At 45.4% G+C, this 22500-nt stretch overlaps 3 protein-coding genes across 7 annotated transcripts; 1 reads left to right on the top strand and 2 right to left on the bottom strand.

Moving 5' to 3' along the window:
• The first annotated feature begins 1310 nt into the window (after positions 1 to 1310).
• Positions 1311 to 10442, top strand: hlfa (HLF transcription factor, PAR bZIP family member a). Its single transcript, XM_035615137.2, has 4 exons — positions 1311 to 1575; positions 2604 to 2981; positions 6899 to 7113; positions 7212 to 10442. The coding sequence occupies exons 1-4, from the start codon at positions 1461 to 1463 to the stop codon at positions 7425 to 7427; spliced, it is 924 nt and encodes a 307-aa protein (XP_035471030.1). The 5' UTR covers positions 1311 to 1460; the 3' UTR covers positions 7428 to 10442.
• A 743-nt stretch (positions 10443 to 11185) lies between these two features.
• Positions 11186 to 21118, bottom strand: mmd (monocyte to macrophage differentiation-associated). 5 transcript variants are annotated; one of them, XM_035615695.2, is made up of 8 exons: positions 20872 to 21008; positions 15439 to 15472; positions 14482 to 14563; positions 14215 to 14375; positions 13968 to 14042; positions 13732 to 13833; positions 13158 to 13227; positions 11186 to 12853 (listed from the first exon to the last, which is right to left on the bottom strand). In XM_035615695.2, exons 2-8 carry the CDS (start codon positions 15462 to 15464, stop codon positions 12650 to 12652), a joined length of 720 nt encoding a protein of 239 aa, XP_035471588.1. In that variant the 5' UTR covers positions 15465 to 15472; positions 20872 to 21008; the 3' UTR covers positions 11186 to 12649. The 5 variants fall into 5 exon arrangements, with proteins under 5 accessions (XP_035471588.1, XP_035471586.1, XP_035471587.1 ...); XM_035615693.2 differs by lacking the exon at positions 20872 to 21008 and adding an exon at positions 15696 to 15937; XM_035615694.2 differs by lacking the exon at positions 20872 to 21008 and adding an exon at positions 15792 to 15929.
• Positions 21013 to 21664, bottom strand: LOC124849457 (small integral membrane protein 36-like). Its single transcript, XM_047328286.1, has one exon. It carries the CDS (start codon positions 21313 to 21315, stop codon positions 21013 to 21015), a length of 303 nt encoding a protein of 100 aa, XP_047184242.1. The 5' UTR covers positions 21316 to 21664.
• Between the last annotated feature and the right edge of the window lie 836 nt (positions 21665 to 22500).

Raw genomic sequence — 22500 nt, 5'->3', positions numbered from 1 at the left:
AACAATCAGATCCCTACATTCACCTGTTGTCATGTCCTGTATCTCCTCCTTGTACAACCATTTTTTTCTGCTGCTCATCGTCTCTTTTGTGGCCTTGTTTTTTTTCCGTGCATATGGGAAACACAGACCCATTAATTATTAATAATCAAGGAAACTGTTGCCGAGTGCAGCCATGGATTTGCTTTATTTTTTCTTAATCTGTGACTCAGCCACACTACTCTGCTCTCGACAGCATGAGGCTGCGTTTGCCAGGACCTGCATGCGCAGACGCAGCTGTAGCCCCTGTGTGACAACCACCATTGGCTGAAAGTAGGTCAAGTTTAGATTCATGTCATCCGCCGGCGGATAGTTTCCTCATTGCTCAATTTCACAGTCGCAGAGCAAAGCCCTGAAAGGACAGACGTGAACTGGATGTTTTTTAGGGTTAGGCTTATTTATGTACTTTTAACAATCAAATCTTGATCTTGGTAGAAGAAGCCAGTAGATAGATATATTCTCACAAAAGATATCTATCTATCATCCAAACACCTATAAATACTAAGTTTACACTTGTGCATAACACAGTTAAGGAGCAAATCCTCTCATTTGTTGGAATCACCATTGTTTATGCGAGAAACTGTAACTGATCGACGAGTACCAATGTAGTTATGGATCACTTAATCTTAATAAATAAAAAACAGAACGAAACCAAACTAAATGGAACCTGGACCCAGAAGTCGAGATGGTGATTTTGTTTTGATTTAGATTTTTTCCGACGTTCCAGTTGCAATTTCCCACTCGGAACGTCGTAATTCCGAGATTCGAGATTATACTGGAACGATAAACCCGATTTACAGAGCTCCAAAGCCGAGTTCAAATGGAATGCAGCACAATGTTCGGCCTCACAAACTCCCACAAACGCAGTGTTTTCCGACAGTCAGTGAAGGCGGCATAATGTTCCTAGCAGTAGTAGTAGTAGTGGCCGCTCAGAGCTGCGTCTTCTTTTGTTTTCCCCCACGCTACTTGAACGCATCGCGAGAAGCAGTCCCCGCCCTCCCGCTGCTTTGACGTCACCGGCGTCCGTCTCGCGCACATGGGACGGAGGAGGCTCCGCCGCTCTGCCTACCTCCCTCCCTCCGCCTCCCTCCCTCTCTCCTTCTCTCCCTCCGCCTCCCTCCCTCCCTCCCTCCCTCTCTCTCTCTCCCTCCCTCCCTCTCTCCCTCCAGTCAACCAGAGCCCCAGCGACAGACCAGCCGCCCGCTCACCGTCCTGCCGCACCGCGGAGCCTACGGTCTTCTCCCGCCGTCGAGCCTCCCTCCACCCGCCGGCGTCGTTCGATTGACTCTCCCCCGTCTTGTCCGCCAGCACCTCCACCGGGACCCGGCCAGCCAGACAGCGCGTCTCCTTCTCTCTTCGACGCGGGGGGAAACATCCAGTCTCTTGCGAGCGTTGCTCTCCATTTTGCCCCCTTCAGGAACATAATGGAGAAAATGGCCAGACCTGTTCCCCTGAACCCAACTTTCCTGCCGCCGACCCACGGCGTGCTGAAGTCGCTGCTGGAGAACCCGCTGAAGCTGCCCTTCCACCACGATGAAGGTATGAACATGCATTTTGCAAAAAACTTGAAACCGCTTCTCCGCGTTTTTATTAAATTGATTTCCTTGTGCGTACATCACATCCGCGGTTCTCTGACAGATTTAAAGCGCCGCGAAGGGGGTTTTAAGTTAATCCGCAGGGAGTGACTCCTCTTAATATTCTACCATCTTTGTCGCTTGATGAAACAATGTAGTGTCATGAGCGTGTGCGCGGCGGAGATGGGAGAAAATAACACGATGCTGCTGCGCGTCTGACTTGACGAGCTTTGACGTGAACTTTCAGCGCCGAAGCTAAAAACAAGCTACTTTCTTTAGCTCGTGCTCGTCGTGATACACCACATTAGCATCTCACGCGGTTTTCCCTCGTGTTCTTATTGTGACCTGTGCTGTTTTTAGCTCCGAGGTGCGTTTTATAACCTGTTAAACCCTCCGCTTCTTCAATAGGGGGGATTTGTATTAGCGTTAGCCATTAGCCGCCGATAGAGGGCGTCGTTTTCCCGCTCGCCAGGCTGTTGCCAGGTGCTCGCTGTCCACCCCCTGCTGTACTGTGTTGGCTGTGTTGAGTGTCATCACCTGGGCCGCAATCGACGATTATCATCATCATTGATTAATCTGTCAATTATTTTCTCCATTAACCAATTAATTGTTTGGTTCATGAAATGGTGAAAAATGTCGATTGAGATTCCCAAAACTCCAACATGATGTTTTGTTTTGTCCACACACAAAATATATTCAGTTTTAAAGCTCACAGAGGAGCAAAGAAATCAGAAAAATTTTCACGTTTAAGACATTTTTAATAATAACTACTCAAACCGATCAATCGATTATCAAAATAGTTAAAGTAGTTGTAGATTAAAAGTCTAAATTAAATAATTTACACGTTATGTATTTAAAAAAAAATTTGGCTTAACTGACCCCTACAGATGGAACCCCTCATGCAGTCTTTCTATTTCTGCCCATGCACTGACCCGTGATGCTGATCCTCCTGCTGCGAGACAATGAAATGACTGTGTGTTTTAACATTCACAGGATTTGGTAAAGACAAGGAGAAGGAGAAGAAGCTGGACGATGAGGGCAGCACGGCCAACCACCCGCAGTCGGCCTTCCTCGGGCCCACACTCTGGGACAAGACGCTGCCCTACGATGAGGACAACTTCCAGCTGGAGTACATGGACCTGGAGGAGTTCCTGTCGGAGAACGGCATCCCGGCCAACTCGGCCCAGAGCGACCAGGCTCAGCAGCAGCAGCAGGCGGTGCAGCAGCAGCCTCCGCAGGCGGCGGCTGCGGCGGCGGCGCCTCCCACCCTGTCCACCCCCTCTGTGGTGGACCTCAGCAGCCGCGCCACCACCTCGGCCCTCGCGGGCGGCATGGCGCCTCAGAGCTGCCGCCGCAGCCCCAGCGCAGCAGGTAGGAAGTCACACCTGCACGCAGGGGACACGTGGGTTCACACACTTTGTTCACTTCTGAACACACACAAAGCTTCTGTCCACCATTAGTGTGACTGTCGGATGCCTTGAGATGCTGAGAGAGAACAAACTCCTTGTGGTGCGTGTGTCCCTGAAGGCATCGCCGCGGAGGGGGGGCTCTGTCGTCAAGCGACAAAAAAGCAGATACAGATTCGATTATTTATTTACAGACGTGATATTTCGGCACACGGTTCCTGTGTCTCAGTGATCAAACGGAAAATCTCATTATATGAACTGAACCGACATTGAAGTCGGCAGCTGGCGTTTAGAGAAAAAAACAGTGTAACTGAGTTTGTTCAACTGCTGCCTGGCAACATTTAGTTTTTAAGTTTTGTTTTGTAAATGAGGCCAATCTTCGCAGATCGCAACCACAGCACAGGAGACGGCTTGTGTTTCACATCTGAGCTCGAGGCCAAAAAAAGGAAGGAAAAGAAAAAGCCTCCTGGCTCAAGACAGATAAACAGACGGAGTGTTTGGAGTCATAATGTGTGTTTAACCCGTAAGCGCTGAAGGCTCCTCAATGGAACCAGGAATTTAGACCTCTTCATTCACCTGCAGGCGGATTGACCCTCCGCCGGCTCGTTTGTCAGCTTGATTACATGAAATGTGAACAGTCCTGTTCGTTCGCTCGTCGTCAGGGTGAAACGGTTTCCTTGACTTCTTCCTTGAAAGAGCCACAGCAACACACACACACACACACACAGCGTCTGCACAGTGTGTCTGTGTTGTTGTGTGTGTTCCCCCTCGGTGTGTCGGGTGTTCCACTTTCAAGGCTCAGAAGGATGAAAAGCGTGACGAGGTAAACGCACCACATGACACCCGCGGCTGTGTTCAGTCTAGTTATTAATGAGTCACGTCAACGTCGGTGTGTCGATCGATCACGTCCGATGGCAACAGAGTCGATGAAAGAGTCTGAACAAAAATGATTAGAGTGAAATGTAAATAATTAACGAAGGCGTATTTCAGAGAAAGTCGGAAGAGAGAGAAATCACATCTTCGGCCTCTTCGTTCGTAACAAGGAAGAAAACGATAAATCCTCACATTTGAGAATGTGGAGCCAGACGGTGTATTGATTTGTTATTATTCTCCTGCTTGATGAAAAATGAATCATTTGATCAGTTGACTCGTTGATCACCAGCCAGTTCATTAAAGGAAGGGACACGCCAACTCGCACCGACAAAGACCGCCTGCCGCCTCTCCGAAAAACTCCACGCCAGCAGGGGGCGGTAATTCGTTTATGTCATGCAGAAAGGGGAAATGTACAGAAGAGGCGGCGTCTCTCGGATCATGTTGATCAGTCTTTATTCCTCTCTAATTAGTCTCGTGGGTGGTTTTTTCCCCCTCTTGATTCTCCTCTTTTACTTTCTTTCGTAAAGATTCCGCAAATCTGAACAGCCAATCAGAGCGATCCCTTCGACACCTATCGTCCATTCAGGGGAAAGAAGGTTAGCGTTTAGCTAGTTAGGCCAGAGCAGTAAAACCATCAACAACAAAGAGAGAGCGACGAGCGTTCTACAAAAATTGCTAACTGTCCCTTTAACAAGTCACCGTTAGTCATGTAAACTGGGCCAAGTTCAACAGAGTGTGGTTCTAAATTTGCTGAAAATCAATCGTATCGATGTGGGTCCGCTCCACGGAAAAAGATTTGCTCACGTGAGACGACGCAAAGTTCACACTAGAGCACCTGACGTCAGGTCGCGTCTGAGGTGCATTTGTGTGGACCTGTTTATTCCAGAGTGGGCGCACGTGTGCACGTGCGTGCGTGCGCTTCACATTTCACTTGAACACGGCTGGGGTTTCCTGCGGCGTGCCCGGGCCATGTGACGGACAGATGCAGGAGCCGTGTGCAGCTCTGAGCTTCAAACAGGAGCTTGTCACGGCATGAATCCTCCCTCCCTCCCTCCCTCCCTCTCTCTCACTTACACCCCCTCCCCTCTCCCTCTCTCTCTCTCTCTCTCTCTCTCTCTCTCTGTTAACACTCTCTCCACTTCCCGTCCGGTCTTCCCGCCCCTCCCTCCCTCCCTCCCTCGACCGGGCCCTGGCTCCGACGCTGCCTGGACTCGGAGCCCAGCCAAGGCACAGGCTGTACCCAGCAGAAATCACATGGACTCTGGGAGTTCTTTTGTCACGTGCGCTGCAACATTGTTCCAGCTCGCCGAGCAGCGTCTCGTCTAACCGGCCTATACGCCGCCGCCGCCGCCGCCGCCACCATGCATAACACCAACAATCCCTCTGTGGTGCTCTCTGCTCAGGCAGCTGGTACCGTTGTCGTCACTATACCGACGAACCAACGCACCTCCATGTAAACGACCCGGAGACGTTCAGGTGGACGTGGTGCGCTGCTGTCAGGGGCCAAAGGGGAAGTGGTCACATGGAGGAGGAGGAGGAGGGGGAGGGGGGTCAAAGGGCGCTTGGTGGTTCATTCAGGGACGCTCATGTTGTTATTAAACATGTAGAATTCATTTTGAGATCTGAAAAGATCATTTTTTCAATTTTTCATTGTGTGTGTGCGTGTGTGTATGTGTGCGTGTGTTCACAGCAAAGCAGGAACGTTTCACCCGTCAACAGCGCTCTTTGACAGGAAGTTGTTTGGCTGTTGTTGGTCCCGTGCTACACCACCCAGGTCAAAGTTCAGCTCGCTCTTGTCTCCTGCTTATCGACAAACCAGCTCACGGGGCGTCGTTCGGTGATAACAACACGGCAACTGTGATACGGCCTCGTAGCTCGACCGTGTCCTGCGATGTGTCAATAGATAAAATCCAGGTTTCCAGAGGAATTCAACCTTCAGACGTGACCCGTCGGTTTTCAGATTTCCTGTTTTCTAAGAATGGATGGAATGTGTCGTACGTCAGTCGAGCACGTCGCAGGGCGACTAACACAAAGTCTGGTACGTTTTACTTTTAGCGCCGCGAGACAAAAGTGGCCCGTAAAGACGATTAGGATGAGTTATTCTCACCTGAGACGTCGTCTCGCTTTTAGTCGCTGAGCTCCGTGAAGGTCGCTGTAGGTTCTACGACAGATCACCTCAATGACAACAACAACAATAAATCATGTGACACTATTTGGAAAAGGATGAACACTCATTATTCATCTTCTAAATGGTTGTTCTGTTGTCTGATCGAGTCTAGTCCCGCTCACGTGCGGCGAACCGAGGCGTGGATCAGAAAGACGTCATGTTCTAACCGGGGACATTTAGTTTTCTCCTCCCGCGTTCCTGCTCCGTTTTTTACGAGGTGATAATTGGACGTTGTAATAGTTGTACGTCAATAGTTTTTAGTATTCAAAAGGAAAACAGTTATTCTCTGTCGGCCAGAGGAATGTTGTCTCATCACTTCACACACCTGACCCGACACAGAAAATGGGAGGGGGCCCCTCCTCGCCCTAGTACACTCTGACTAAAGGTCGAGCGGCGTGGCTGTCACGGCAGCGCAAGAACAGAACAAATCTAGGTCATGATGTACAAGCTGTCGGCAGAACCAACAGCCCGGAGGAAATATTCCCTGCTGCCCTGCCCTCTGTCGTTGCCCCTCCTGTGGAGGGATGCTCGATGTGACGAAGCGCAGAGCAACATGACGGAATCGTCCTCCACGGATTTCAGATCGGTCCACAGATCGGCTGCAGAGTCTGAACAACAAACAGTCGGATGGTGGAAACATTTGTTTGGCTCGTGTGTGTGTTCACCTGTGGGGATTTTTAAAAGCTTGTGTGATAACACCACCTGCTGGTCGACCAAGGGACCTGCTCCTCCTCCTCCTTCCTCCTCTGTGCAGAACAGAATGTTGCTGTTTTTCAGGAAAATATGAGTCACCTGTGGCTCTCTGGCTTTCTGTAAGTGTTCTGGTTTTTATTCCTTCGCAGCGCTGCCCTCCTCCCGGGACACCCCCAGCCCCATCGACCCAGAGTCCATTCAGGTGCCCGTGACCTACGACCCCGACCCGGCAGACCTGGCCCTGTCCAGCGTGCCCGGCCAGGAGATGTTCGATCCCCGGAAGCGCAAGTTCTCCGCCGAGGAGCTGAAGCCGCAGCCCATGATCAAGAAGGCCCGCAAGGTTTTCATCCCTGAGGATCTGAAGGTAATATAGATATTATCCATGAAAAAACAATTTCCTGGTTCGTGTCCTCGCTCGATGTTGCTAACCCCCGACCTTCCGCTCTGCTCCGCCCCCTTCAGGACGACCGGTACTGGGCCCGGCGCAGGAAGAACAACGTGGCGGCCAAGCGGTCGCGGGACGCGCGGCGGCTGAAGGAGAACCAGATCGCCATACGGGCCGGCTTCCTGGAGCGGGAGAACGCCGCGCTCCGCTCGGAGGTGGCGGACTTGAGGAAGGAGCTCGGCCGCTGCAAGAACGTCGTGGCAAAATACGAGGCCCGACACGGGCCCCTGTGAGCCCCCCCCACCTCCACACTTTTACTGCCCCAACCCAGGTTTTTCCCTCGAGTTTGAAGGACAATGTGTCTCTATGGTGACACTGCCCCCCACACACACACACACACACACACACACACACACCTGTATGATTCTGGTATTATAACTCTTCTTTCATAAGCTTCGATTCGTCTTTTTATTTCCTGTATGCATCGTTCGACTGACTATATATATGCATAGATTTAAAAAAATAAATAAATATATATAGATTTATATATTTACACATGCATATACTCCCCACTGTAATGTAGTGGGAGGAGTTATGAGCCAACCCCACCACCTGAGTCCTGCCCCCCTTCACCTCTGACCCCGCACCCAGTTGTCCACTTTTGGAAACGACGCCATGATGTTTGTTGTTCACTTTCATACCGATTTTATACGTGACATCAGGACTGATAATTGTTTCCTCCTCCTCCTCCTTCTTCTTCTGTGTTTAAATCATGTGAAGTGTCAGAGCTCGCTTCTGCCCCACCCCCCACCCACCACCAAAAAAGATTTTGAATAAGGAATCTTCTGTTTTTAAGCCCTGTATCTGTTTTTTTCTTCTTCTATCTTTTTGGACCCCCCCCCCCCCTCCTTCAGCTTCTCTAGAACAGCATTGTGGGTATTTTTGAACTCTTTTTTTTTCAGATGGCACTTAAATTTGTCTGTGCAATCGTTTTTCCTTCAACATCTGAGCAATAAATCAGTCCAGAACTAAACTGACTACCTTACATACTGCCCCCCTGGACCCCCCCACCCCACCCTCAATGACAGATCACTACCTAGCCCCCCCCCCCCCCTCTCTCAACCTCCGTTGACCTCAGTTGACCTCTGCACTATACAATGCGCGTCTCACAATCTGATCCGGTGAAAATGTTTTTCCACTCCCTCAAACTTTTCCTCCGCCTCATATTTATCTACCTTTTTATTTCTCAGATGGAAGATTGTTTTTGTTTTTTTGAATATATATATATATATATATATATATATATATATATATATATACACACACACACACATTCTGTGATATAATTGTTAGCATTGCTACTTCTCTTGACACTGTTGTCGTCCTCGTTTTCAGATTCAAGCATGATTTTCTTTTAACAGAACGAAAAACTGTTCACAAAAATCTTTTTTCTTCTTCTTTTTTTTGGGGCTATGTTGTTAATAATTATTTTCTTTTTCTGTGCTTCTTCTGCTTAACGTAGCATGATCAACGATTGTTTTTTTTTTGACAAATCAACCGATGTCTGTAGTGTCTCTCTCAGTAGCTCTGTGTTTATTTTTTAAAGATGGCTGTATGAATGTAAAAGATGTAGATGATGAAGATGATGACGATGGTGTTGTCCAATACTGTGGTTTAATCCCGATCAATTTGTTTACTGCAAAACCAAAACCATTCACAAAACAGAGATGATATATTGGTTACAAGAGATATGTTTATATATATAAACCTATTCTATATAAGTTGTTCCTTTTTTTTTTGTACAGTATTTTTCCTATACATTACTGAAGTATGTATTTTAAAGGCACAACAGATCCGTGTTATTATTAAAAAGATACAAGTATATAACTCAAAGACAAACGCATATAGTGGTATTTTTAATATTACGTAAACAGCTGTGATGTGGTCGTTCTACGGGGAGTTGTGGATATTGAGCAACAGCCAAAACCTCTTGGTCATTATTGTTATAATCATGTCACTATTATTAATATTATTAATATTATTATTATATCTTCTAAAAAAAAATCCATTGATTGGGGTCCAACAAGAAATCACACTTGTCGCGTTTGGTGGCGTACACCGCCCCCACCCCACTCCCCTCGCCCTCCACCTCCACCCCTCGCTCGTAGGGATGTTTTAAATGAACCGCGCAGCTCAAAAGTCTCTTGTTTTTGTTTTATTTCTGATTTGACAGGATGACGTTACTATGACGGACGGGAAAGAACACGATCGCTGGTCACAGTTGTTCGTGTGTGATGGGTTCAGCCAAGGCAGTCGTAGCGTCTCCCTGAACCTGAGTGATTGACACTGGGAAGCTGTTCCTTTTACAGTTGAGTAAATCGTATCTTAATAAATACTTTTTCCTTTTCTGCTGCAAAAACGGGAAATTAAATGTGTTAAATTTAATTTTTTTTTCATGCATGCACAAGTGGAGAAGGACATTTTATCTAATTGACACTCATGGGCCTCCATAATATTTCTCAATGTGTTTTTTAAATGTCAGTATTTTCTTCTCTCCAGGTTGGCGAACATTAAAATAACATTTTAAAAAATCCCCAAATTAGGAATGTAACAAAGCCAACGGCGGCCCAATAAAACTGCAGATGGATTCATCGGTCTTATCCCAATCCAGACTCGGCCGAACTTGAGTCGATTCGAGTGTGTGACATGTAAAACGGTCATTTTCTATAAAATAAAAAAAGTCTTTACAGGGTTTTTTTCCTTCTACGTATTTTCTGCACAGACGAGTGTGAACAGGGTGAAGACTGGAACGAAGCCACCCGAGTCTGTGAAGCATCTTTTTATTAAATCATATATGTATACATAGGACAAAAGCCAATAACTAATCCATGTGTAATCCCAAAATGACCTCACTGTCAAGCGATTTCACTACCTCACCCGGACACGTTAACCATAGTTGTAGAGTTCCAGTGCCTTGAATACACTGACTGTTCCCCGGTCTCTCAGTAATGTTAAGATCTCATCACGCCGCCACACGGATAGGTTCAGCTCGGCACTGAATCCTATTAAAAATATACATTATATACACTGACAATTCATTTCTTATTTTGGACATTGCAACAGACTTTGTAACCATTGTATTCATGGCAACACCAACGGACTGTTCCGGAGAGAAGTACTCGCTCTTGCTTGTCCCGGGATGGATGCACAGCATTTGTTTTTCATGTGCTGTTCAGCCCTCGGCCTCTCGCCCTCTGTCTCTCTGTGTATATTTGTAGTGTCAAATAAAATCCCAAATTCTTTTCTCACATGTTCTCATTTTGTCTGCTCGACTGTTAGAAACCAAGACGAATGGGACATGAGTCTGGACCCGCCAGGTACGGAACATGCAGTACGTCCCTTCTCGTGCAGGTGTTTTCACACTGTGATTGGAGTCTCTTTTAAGCGCCACTGTGTAATTTTTGTATTTTTCTGGCGGCATCTGGTGGTAAAGTGGCAAACCGCAACCAACTGAGCGACCGACAGGGGACACTTTACGGTGGCGCACTGCTGATTCCATTTCCTGTTTCCGTCAGCATCTGAAAATTCAACGTGAACACGACATATTCTGGAACGTTTAGTTCAACAAGCGTATTCAACACGACGTAGAAACATGGAGACTCTTATATGAACACATAGTTATGGACAATATGTTCAATTTCTGTGAATAAGTTCTTCTGGATATTCCACACTTTACTTAATGTTTTACGAAACTTAAAAATAACCTCGTCGGAAGATAATCTTTTGAAAAATTCCTTTAGGATTATTTTTTCATAAGACACCACACACTTTTTATTTTTCCCCAATATCGGTTCATATTACGTGACAAGAATACGGTTGTTGAACTAAAAGCTCCAGAATACGTCGCATCCCCAGAGTGTAAGAAATTACACACTGGGGATTTGAATATTGGGGTTTTCATGAGATCATCTCTGGTCAGTGCTGCAGCCACATTACGTGTGGGATTCATGTTGCTCCCATTATGACTGACACTCTTGTTTGGAGGCGAACACATGGAGCATTAACATTTTTTTATTGTCACATTAGAAAGGTGATAATTCATTACAGTGGATTGAGCATTCATTGTTTATTCAGCACCATTAACAGCCAATGGAACAGACGAGAAGCAGATTTGGGGGGTGTGGGGGTTCCCTGCAAAAAGGCCAGGATCATGAACAAGTAAAACAAAAGACAGAAAATATACAAATGTTACAAAACAAGTGGTTTAAGGAAAATAATTTCAACAAGAGACACTTTATTTAAACAAAAACAAAAAAAAAGCTAAAAAGGAAAGTAATGGAAAAAGTGATTTTATGAGTCTGGCGCCATTTAGGCAAATTCTTACAAAATCAACAGCATGAGACGAAAGAAAATAAACAAAATAATCAAGAACATGATGTTCGTCCACTTCGGAGTTCAGACAGAAAACACTGGTTCGTCTTCAGTGGTGTAAAGTACAAAGAGAGATGAATCAGAGGAAATGTAAAACTGGACTACAGTACAGAGGTCGTACACAAACACAGTAGAACATCCGTCTCATCACACAGCTTCCACTGATTCTCTCATTTGGCTCATAAACAATAATCCCACCTCACCACACGGTGTCGCGTCGCCTCGGCAACCAGCCGATATGTTAAATCAGTCGGTCTTACAGCAGCTCACCAGCAGGGGGCGCCGCCGAACACTCACCAGGATCAACTGTGGTTCCCTGAAAATAACCAAGGACTGTGTGTGGAGTCCAAAGTGTGTGAATCTGGACCGTAAAAAATAAAATATATATGTATTTAAAATTGGAAAACTAATAACCGAAGTCCATCATTTCCTTCCTGCAAGAAAATAAATCTGTGACCACCTTCAAACTACTGATCAGGGGGATGGTATCAAAAATAAGTGTTTGGTCATATTCATTCCTTTCATGATTTAAATCAAATTCTGATTTTGGCAATGTTCAGTTCCTGTGCAGCTGAAACAAAAAAGAAAACATGAGGCTTTGGATTCTGTTTTCAAATAATACTCATGAAAATGTTTTATAGAGAAGCGTGTTTATACTTCTCCAAAGTCAAAGCATCCAGAAAAATAAAGAAAAGTAGTATTTTTGGTCGTAGTACTCGTTCTCAAGTATTATTCGCACATTAGTCAGGACTGTTAGCACCTCACGTCCGAGTGTTCACATCACATCAGCATATGGAATATTAGATACGCAAACGACCCGAAATGTGGAATGTGACTGTTCAAGTGATACAAAAATCGAATTTCTGAAATACTCATGAATGTGCCGAAATCGAGAGGGAGAAGTAAAAAAAGAAGAAGAAAATCTCCTCCCTCATTTTGTTTACAAAACAGCTTTTAGCTGAAAAATCTGTTCCCGGCGTTAGAAAACAGTAAACAATTCACGGTCAGAGTTTTTTTTCGTAAACTTTTCAAGCTGCCGCTGCAGCTTCGGTCGGGCAGTGGAGATGGTTGAACGACGCCGCGGTCACGAGCCGAGGACGCCGTCGGCGGCGGGCGCCTTGTAGAGGTATTTCCAGATGGCGTAGTAGTGCACGGCCGCCGCCAGCGCCACGAACACGTGCCAGATGGCGTGGGCGAAGGGGATGACGCCGTCGCTCTTGAAGAAGAACACGCCGAGGCAGTAGATGAGTCCGCCGCAGGCCAGTTCCTGAAGACCCTCGGTGTTGGTCTGCGGGGAAACGCACAGAACAGGAAGGTACTTACACTTATTAAACTTAAAATTTTTTCAGGAACGACAGATGTGGATTTTTGGGGCCGATGGTGCTAAAAAAGCGTTGATACCATCAGTCGATATAAAAAGATTGGCACTGATTCCTACCGAACCCTTACCACAAAAACAGATCAGGTCCTGACATCAATCCCATTGTTTATTATTAATAATTCTGACTTTAAAGCCTGTTAGATGTTAATACCGAGCTGCCTGATGGAGGAAGTGACGCGTGACGAGTCGGGACACAGACAAATAAATTTACCATTGAAGTCACGACGGACGCAGGGAAAAACCCCATCGCCAGGTAGAAGGCCAGCTCTACAACTTTATACCTGTCAAGACAAAACATTAATGAAAACATTTCCATCATCAACATTTTCATAAAGTGCAGCATCATTAAAAAATTATTAGCAAATTATCAAAAAAAAACAACAACTTTTGGATGCTAATTCCAGGTTTACACGTTGGCAAACAAAGATTAGATCACGAAAAAAGATATCTCATTACATATTGAATCTTTGCAAATTTTTGTTCTCTCCTCTTATTCTTGTTTCAACAGGAAATTTGTATCCTGACTCGCTGCACAAAGAAGAACAGATTGGAACCAGAACAGAAGAAGCTTCTGTGTTTTAAGACTTTCAGAAATATTTTTTTTCTTCTAATAATTCAAGTAATTAAAGCAGCAAATATTCTCTTTACATAATTCTTTGTTATCTAATGTTTGTCTCACTGGATTGTCCAATGATGGGAACAGTCACACACTCTCATTCCAAAGTTTGGAATTCCCCAAATTTCCCACGCACACGTACACAACCACCCAGGCGACACCAACTCACTTTTCGTGATAGTTAAAGACGTAGATGGTCCCGGCGGCCGCCATGAGCCACACGAACCAGCGCATGTGTGCCGCCAGCGGGCCCAGCTCGCGCAGGTTCAACCTGCGGAAAAACGCCGGCGTTACGTCTCCGTGTTGCGAGATGATGATGATGGTACGGTAACGTATACCGACCCTGTGTGTGTGTGTGTGTGTGTGTGTGTGTGTGTGTGTGTGTGTGTGTGTGTGTGTCCTCACCACGGCGTGTAGGAGGCGGCGATGAAGAAGTAGATGACCACTCTGTCACACATGTGGAAACACTGCTCCATTGACCTGGGAAACGAAAAGGTGATTTTATACACTCAAGGTCTTGCGTGTTTCCATACAGATATATATATATATATATATATATATATATATATATATATATATATATATATACACACACACATATATATACATATGTGTGTGTGTATGTAAAACATGTCAGTCTAGGTCTCCTCACCTCATGTGGCTCTTCTTCCAGGTGATGATGTGGAACACGGTGGAGACCAGGAAGAGGGCGCAGAGGCCGGCGCCGTACACCCAGGCCGTGATCCTCTCCCAGCGATTGTCCGACAGGCGGTGCAGCGACGCCATGCCGACGACGGCCGGCACGATGAGCAGCTGCGGGGGGACAAGAGCGCCACTTTGTAAAGATGCTGTGAAGCAACTCGACTTAAAATTACAAATACAACCAAATGGAAGAGGTCAAACACAAGGGGCAACTCACGGCGTGGGTGTAACAGTTGGCAGCATGCTCGTAGCAGGTGGGCTGGTAGCGGCAGTTAGCGCCGGCCCGTCTGTTCATGAACCTGAAACACAAATAAACTAAAATCATATATATATTTATCTACATATCAACTGTGTAGCTTCTCTCCGACAGGAGCTTTTTTTCTGAAAGGGTTCATATTATCAAGTGTCAATGTTGAATTATGGATTGTAGGCCAACGTTCCAGAATTCGTAGCGTCGATAGCGTCGCAGGTTCTTTAATTTGGGAGGAAGAATAAAGTCTTGACCTGGGATAAAGGTCAAGTTTCATCAAGATCACGTGCGACTGCTGAACGTTAACATCTGCAGCTGGAGATCGACGTTTGTCACTTGTTGATTTAATCCCAAACTCAAAAATATTTAATCTACAATCGTATAATTCTACAGTTGAACTATTTTGATTATCGTTTAATCTGTTCAAGTAGTTTTTTATGAAGAAAAAAAGAGTCAAAATTCTCTGATTTCCGCTTCTTCAATGTGAGTATTTTCTGGTTTCTTCACCATTTAATGGACGAAAAGAACGAGAAAATAATGGTGAAATTAATCTATAATAAAGAATCATAATCATTAGTTGCAGCCCTAAACAGATGAGAGAAAAGCAACAACTATGCAAGGATTATTTTCATAATCGATTAATCTGTCGATAATTTTCTCGATTAATGGATTAGTTGTTTGGATCATAAATAGGGGAAAAATATAGATCATGTTTCCCAAATCCTCAACACGATGTTTTATTTGTCCACAAACCAAATATATTCAATCGACTGTCACAGAGGAGCAAAGGAGGAGCAAATATAATATAAATAAATATGTTTATAAATAAAAAGAGGTTTGTGTTAAACATGAGTGATGGACAGCTGGACACTTGATAATGAACCAGTCACATCAGAGATGTTAGTCTGACAGATGATCACTCACCTCTGAAAGCTGTTGACTCTCTTCATGTCTCCGCCTTGTGAGTCACAGGGAGAAACGACGAGGGTCAAGAAGCGGAAACAAAGAAAGGAAATGAAGTCAGCCGCGAGCAGGAGAGCCACAGGTTCACGAGGCAAAGAGAAAAGGAACTCCAGTCTGTGTCCTGACAGCGGGACCGGAAGCTCTAGCATCCGCTAACGTCCGAGCTAACGCTATGCTAACAGGCAGCTAACTCTCATGACGGCTAGGAGGCGACGCACCGGCGGGGGGGGCGGCGTCAGCGGTCCCGCTGCGAAGGCTCCGTTTTTAGCCTTTTCCTTAAGACCATTCTGCGTTAAAAGAAAAGGCGAACTCACTCCCTCGGGTTTAGGCTGCGAATTCTATCCATGAGCGCCGGGAGGGCAGCCGCGACCAACCCGGGAAAACTAGACCCCGCCGTCGGCTCACTGTAGCGCCGCTTCCCCGCGGAGCCCCTTCGCTCGAATCTGCTTTTATTTTGGTGCCGCCCCCTAAAACAGTGGTGAGATGTTGACTGATGGCGGTTTCGGCCAATCAGATGTCAGGTAGGCGGTAACCTGCAAGAGGAACGCGATAGACAGGATATACCCGATATACAACCAGCATGGACGATCTCACAGTATATCCAACTGTTTTATAAATTATATTACATTATATGATATGATATGATATGATATGATATGATATGATATTATATTATATTATATTATATTATATTATATTATATATATTATATTATATATATATGATTTTTTTGTACAAAAAATTTTGGTTTTGTTTTTTATTTTATTATTTTTTCAAATTATTTGTATTCATTCATTTATTTCATTATTTTATATTTCATTTTATTTTATTTTATTTTATTTTATTTTATGTGATGAGAAGGGGGTTTATGAGACATAACAACAAATGAGTTTATAGGACAGATATAATAACAAATTATTAAGGTAATTGTGAGAAACTCATATATCCCATTTTAAAAAAAAGAAAAAAGTTATAAGTGAGGGGAAGAAAACCACAGCAAACCTGTCAACCTAAAAATGATTGACCTTGAACTGATGTGTTAATCACTGGTAAACATTTCATGGAAATCGGTTCTGTCGTTTTTACGTAATCCGGCTCAATAGCAAGAGCAGATGAAAACATAACCTGCTTCACAACAATAGCAGCACTAATCAATAATAGAAGTATTGATACAGTGTGTTCTCGTTAATTTTTTTAAATTACGTAAACTATAGGGCTTTCTGACGACAGCATTTCTTTATGCAGTTCTCCACATGATAAAAATCTGAAATTCCCACCACGTTTGTTTGTCAGATTCTGTACACGATGCACCATCACACTGCATGTTCTCTTCAACACAACATGCTCTTGTCCCATGTTACGTAAGACGGCACACTGACCACACTCACTGCCAAATGAAACCAAGCCGATGCTGCAGCTCACAGTAGGTCTCATTCACTTACAAAGTCTCATTTGAACTATTTGACAGACTGAAGGGGGGATCTCCCCGTCACCGTTGTCACCGCAGAGGAAATGTACATTTCTGTGAGACGAGTCTGAGTCGTATGTTGCAGCAGACAAAGTGACCGAGCCAGACACACACACACACACACACACACACACACACACACAGTGTCACGCTGTCACCAGTCCGGTTTATATAATAGCACTGTAACTTGATCAGTGACTTTATGTAAGAGTAAAGTGCAATCCTCGCTTCTTAATGAAGTTCAAACTGCGCACTCGTGACGTTGCTGCTCACAACGACACAGAAGAGTTTGTTTTTCAATCCTTAAGCACTTGGAGAATTTTTTTTTCACTTTCTCTCGGATTACAAAGAAACTTCTGGCACATATCAGGCATTCAAAGAAGAACGGCGCACTACATTGGATAAAAAGGCATCTGGGCCTTTGTCGCATAGGCACAGTCAGAGAATGGGGTCGATCCAGATGAATAGAAAGAGCTCATTGTTTGTGTTGGGGTTTTTAAAAAGGACACAATCACAGACAAAGCCTGAATGCCAGAGGCCATGTGTCAGCGGACACGCTGCTCCCCCAACACCTCCGACGTGATGCAGACCCGAGAGCAGCAGGTCGTGTGTCACAGCCGCTCAGGACGGTTTTCCTGTCGCGGCCGTAAAAAATACAATCTGCGTCTGACTCGCGCCGACCTCCGAGGTGGTGGATTTTCTCAGGTGGTTGACCTGCACACTCGCGTCACACAAGCGACCATGTCAGTTAACATGTGACGCAACGTGTCGCTTCACGTTTGCTTCAATTCAGGACATTACTGGCTCCAAGTAGCGGCAGGTGGAAACTTATAGCAGCATCCTTTAAATGACATAACCACAAATTTGTATATTATTTACCATCACAATTTTTTGTTACACCCAGTTTTGGGATTTGTTTTGTGTGATCGAGCTCGGGGTACATGTAAGTGCGCCGCTCATTCATCATGGAACTCAGACAGAAATGATCAAAATCGATGCAGCACGACAAGAAATGTCATCTTTTGTTCCTGGCCAAGTAAATATATATTACCCACAATGCAACCTGATCGCGACAGAAGTCAAGTCCGGTGAGCTCACGTGTCTCTGACTACCCAACCAGATTTTCTTTTTACATTTTCTATGTAGTTCACATCACCTGTCATCAGACTTTGATGTGTAAAACAAGACATCCTTGACTTGCATCTCGAACATTTTCTAACACCAGTGTGAAGGTACAGTCACAAATTGTAACTCCATCCACGTTCACTTCCCTTGCACCTGCACAACGGTACGAGTTCAAGCGCGTACATCCTCGTTTGGTTCATATCAGAATATTTCCCATCATTGTTCTGCAAAGTGTCCATAAAAATGCGTTGCAGTAAAAGCCCCGGAGGCACTGAAAACATGTTCAAAGAATACATCCTCCCAACACCATAATAATATCAGCTTCACCTCGCAGGTCTTAATCGGAAAAAAATACCAGATTAGGAACAAAGCCAAATTTGGGATATCCTAACAGATTATGCCGTTTACATAACCAGTATCATATTCAGGATTATGTTGGTGTGCATGCAAACGTGCTGCATGACATCGCTCACATCCTGCCTCTCTCCACTCAATCAGACCGAATGAGTGAAAACATCTGTGCAGGTGTGCACTGAACAAAAAAAAGGATTGAGACAGGGTACACAAGGTACAGAAGAATTCCTCTGGTGGTTTAAAGGGTCAATTCAGTGAAGATCCAGTTCCGTCTGTACGGGACATAAAAGTGTCAAAGCATACAACTGGGGCACATTTGACCCGTTTACATAATGTATTTACACTTTTTACACTGATCTCTAAACTTCCCAAAGAATTATACACTGGGCCGATTTTACTGCTCGCTTCTCAGAAGCGGGATTACGCGACGCTTCATCCAGGTTTCCGTCAATGCTTACGGAGTTCTCAGACCCATGAGGTCTATTTCCGTTGCGTGTTGGCAGCACAAACCGCCGCTGTTATCAGTGTGTTGAATAATCAAGAGCCGGGGGCCGATAGCGTCTTAATCAACCCGGCGTATGATCTGCTCGCCTGTAGAACCTCCTCATCCTCCAGTGTTCTCTTTGTGATATTGCCCACGTATGTTTTTCTGGAAGGCACGTGGCCGAGAATCAGAAAAAAAAAGAAGCTAAACATGCTAACGCTAAAACCGTACAGAGATAATTTAACTCCCATGTTTTCCTTGTTAGCGGTCATGGTGGTTGTCGCTTGTTAGCATGGTTAGCATAACTGTGATAGCGTGATAGTTACTACTTTTTTTTCCGTTAGCTAGGCTAGCGGGATGAAACATCTTGTTTTTAAGGTATTAACCAGACTATTTATTGATACACTGCAGTACAGTTACACTTCATACATACTGTAAAATATACTTCTTAACGTTAGCTTCCAGGTCACTCAACCAGGTTACAGGTTATTTCTAGATTAAGTACACTAAAAGACACGGATGTACGATATTTTTGTATTGGATATAATATCGTAGTGTATATTTATTGTGTGAATATAAAATATTGTGGCTTGATAACATATTCCGTTTTGATGACTTTAACTAACAAACTCTGGCTCACTGGAAGCAGTACCATTGTTGCATGGGAGCTTTATTTCGACTTGAAAGTTGTGTCTCTCTAACTAGCAAATTTTTTCCAGTACCAGCAAGTGCACCGTCATGATAAATACACAGTCCATATAGATATGATATGTAAGATTTGCTTGATGCCGATGTTATTACTTTGCCTGATCTCAGGTCCCACTCATAAATAAGTAAACGTTTGTCCCGAGCTGCCGTCCCTTTCCCCAAGAGGCTCTTGCTAGTCCTTGTTTTGAGATTTGACAGGTCTTGAAGTTTCGAACGCGCCCCCCGTCCTTCGATTCCAGACCGTCTGACGGCTCTGACAGGTTCCGGCTAATCGGTCTGGCTCGCCAAAGATTACAGCAGCGACGCAGCACGCAATGAAAGACAAGTTTGGATAGAGACGGAGGCAGCAGAGAAGCGGATGCCCAAAAAAGACTTAATGGGCAGTTCATACATCCTGAACGACCCGACAGCAGCTTCATGTGATACGGCTTCACTGTCGTCTTAACACAATCTTTGTCTTCACGTTTCTACAGATCAGATGCATCATATCGGCACTTTGAGTGACAAAGAGGAAAACGCCAAAAGAAGTTCAAATCTTTCTTTATGTGACTTGTCTGTTCACCATCCCGTTCAGAATATTGCAGAAGAGCAACTTTTAGCCACGGCTGCAGTCGTACTGAGGCTGGTAAGTGGAGAACTAATTCGATCAAATGGTCAACGACCTCCAGCTGCGTGTGGTCGGGACGATTAAAGACGGACGTCTCAGAATAAGAATGGAGACGGGGGCGGGGCGGGACCTCGCTCCTCGAAATGGTTGCACCGCGTCCACACACATCATCGCACCTCCTCACGTTATGTGAGACGTCTAACTGTCGGTCCAGACTTAACCAGAAGTTGATCACTAATCCCTCGAATGGCATCCAATCAAGAGCAATGCGCGTTTGATTGCGATCGAGATAATAGTTTTATCTGCACGTAGAAGAGGAACAAAGTCCGAAAGACGTCAAGTTGCATCGAGGTGCGACAAAGTGCACTGGTTTGTTTCTGAAAGGGCTCGTTCAGATTCTTAAGCTGTTAAGACACTCACTTGGTTTGCCCTCTACTACTCGTCAGTTTTTCGAACGCTAACCTTAATCCCAAACCACACAACACAACAGAAATGCCCTCTTTTATTCCTTGTGCCTTATCAGTTGTGACATTTCCTCTCCAGAGCCGACTGCAGGCTTGGCTTGTCATGAGACCCTTGAGATAAAGAAGGATTTCACGTGCGTACACATGGCACTTAAAAACATCGACATATGTCACTGTCCCTTACCGTCCAAGTCCGGTCCTGTGTAGGTCAAACCCTTTCATTGTCCGAGCAGCGAAAGTCAAGAAGGTGTAAAAAGAAATGTATGTACAAAAAAACAAAAAAAAAGTGTCAGGTATTTACAGCGGCGAGTCTTCTGAGTCTCACTCAGACCATCGTGCTCTTCTTCTCCCCGAAGTCGGCGTGCGTCGGCTCGTGGAACGTCGTGATCATGTTGGTCGTGTCCCAGCGTCCCACCGGCGCCGGAGAGCTCTGCATCACCACCAGCCTGATGGGCGACTGGGTCGGCTGCGGATCCGGGGCGTACTCCTTCGTGGGATCTTTGCCCCGGCAGTCGTACATGATACACGATATCAGGAAGACCAGGAGCAAGATAACGTAGCTGGCGATGAGGATGCAAAGGTTCAAAGTGACGGGGTCGATCTCCTGGTAGTTTTCCAGAAAGCCCATGGCGCCTGCTTCATGCTGGGAGGCCTCGGAGGCCTCGGAGAACACAGCGCCGCGGAGGAGGGAACAGGCGGACCGGTGTCGACGGCCGACTGAGAAACACTAAACGCGCCTGGTGGCGGCCGGGTTCTCTGCCTCCGTTCTATCCCCTTCAATCTGTCGCTCGCGACCGTCCTCCCTCCTCCCTCCGTTCATCCTCTCGCCCACCTCTCGGTTTCAGATGAGCGCCGGGGATACGTGGCTTTGTGGTAAAAATACTTTTAATCCGCGCCACTCCTCCTCCCCATCCAACCTCGTATTTCTGCGATCAATGGATCACTTTAATAACTAAAGCCTCGGCTGTGACCCGGCAACTGTGACAGACTCGGCGTTATGTCATCGGCTCGCAAGTGAGCATGAATTACTGAGTGTTTTTTCACGTATTGGACAATATGTCCGTGTGTGTGTGTGTGTGTGTGTGTGTGGGTGTGGGAACATGCGTGTGTGTAATCTTAATCTTGATTGTGAGTGGGGATTGACAGAGGGAGCCATCTGGCTAAACAGAGGCGGGACAGCGTGGCTAAAAAAGCTAACATGCTAACAGAGGACTTAAGTCCCCACACAACAAGGTGAATTGAAAATCTATCATCTCATGTGTGTTGTTGGTTTTTTAGGGGTTGTTTTTTCCCCCACATGTAATCCAGACAGATTACAGAAGCCTCCGTCCTCTGTATAACAGAATCCTCGCTGGAGGCCTCCTGGGAATCAGAGATGGGATTATCACAGTGGACAACAATCTCCTCAGGTTTATAATCTCTGTTTGATGCATGACGATACAAGCCGTGTGTGTGTGTGTGTGTGTAAGGGCATGATGGTGTGTGTGTGTGTGTGTGTGTTTGTGTGTGTGGTTGTGTGCAGGTTGGTGCACACTTTCTAAATGAGAAACAAAAGGTGCATGTGTTTCAACAGGTTGTTTTGTATCTGCTGCTGTAGTGCACTTATTTGAGATGAAGGAAAGACTGATGGACCAGCAGAGGGCAGCGGAGAGCAAAGGTGGAGACTGAACTTTGACCCAGACAAAGAGAGGGAGGGCGTGAAAATTTACACCAAGCACGAATGAAACATTCATAATTCTTACTGATGTACGCAAAAAAATAAAGACAGTTTCATTTTAAATTCAATGTTTGAGTGATGGATCTGCACAAAGGA

The sequence above is a fragment of the Scophthalmus maximus genome, chromosome 17 (assembly GCF_022379125.1).
Source record: "Scophthalmus maximus strain ysfricsl-2021 chromosome 17, ASM2237912v1, whole genome shotgun sequence".
NCBI lineage: Eukaryota > Metazoa > Chordata > Actinopteri > Pleuronectiformes > Scophthalmidae > Scophthalmus > Scophthalmus maximus.
Note: the sequence above shows the minus strand (reverse complement) of the source record. Positions and strands in the feature narration are given on the sequence as shown.

Coding starts and splice junctions, on each gene's coding strand:
- LOC124849457 (XM_047328286.1), bottom strand. CDS start 21,315: ATGGGCTTTCTGGAAAACTACCAGGAGATCGACCCCGTCACTTTGAAC.
- mmd (XM_035615691.2), bottom strand. CDS start 15,626: ATGCTAGAGCTTCCGGTCCCGCTGTCAGGACACAGACTGGAGTTCCTT. Junction 14,376..14,481: donor CCAACTGTTACACCCACGCC/GTGAGTTGCCCC, acceptor GTCCCCCCGCAG/CTGCTCATCGTGCCGGCCGT. Junction 13,834..13,967: donor GCCGCCTCCTACACGCCGTG/GTGAGGACACAC, acceptor GTTTTTCCGCAG/GTTGAACCTGCGCGAGCTGG.
- hlfa (XM_035615137.2), top strand. CDS start 1,461: ATGGAGAAAATGGCCAGACCTGTTCCCCTGAACCCAACTTTCCTGCCG. Junction 1,576..2,603: donor GCCCTTCCACCACGATGAAG/GTATGAACATGC, acceptor TAACATTCACAG/GATTTGGTAAAGACAAGGAG. Junction 2,982..6,898: donor CCGCAGCCCCAGCGCAGCAG/GTAGGAAGTCAC, acceptor ATTCCTTCGCAG/CGCTGCCCTCCTCCCGGGAC.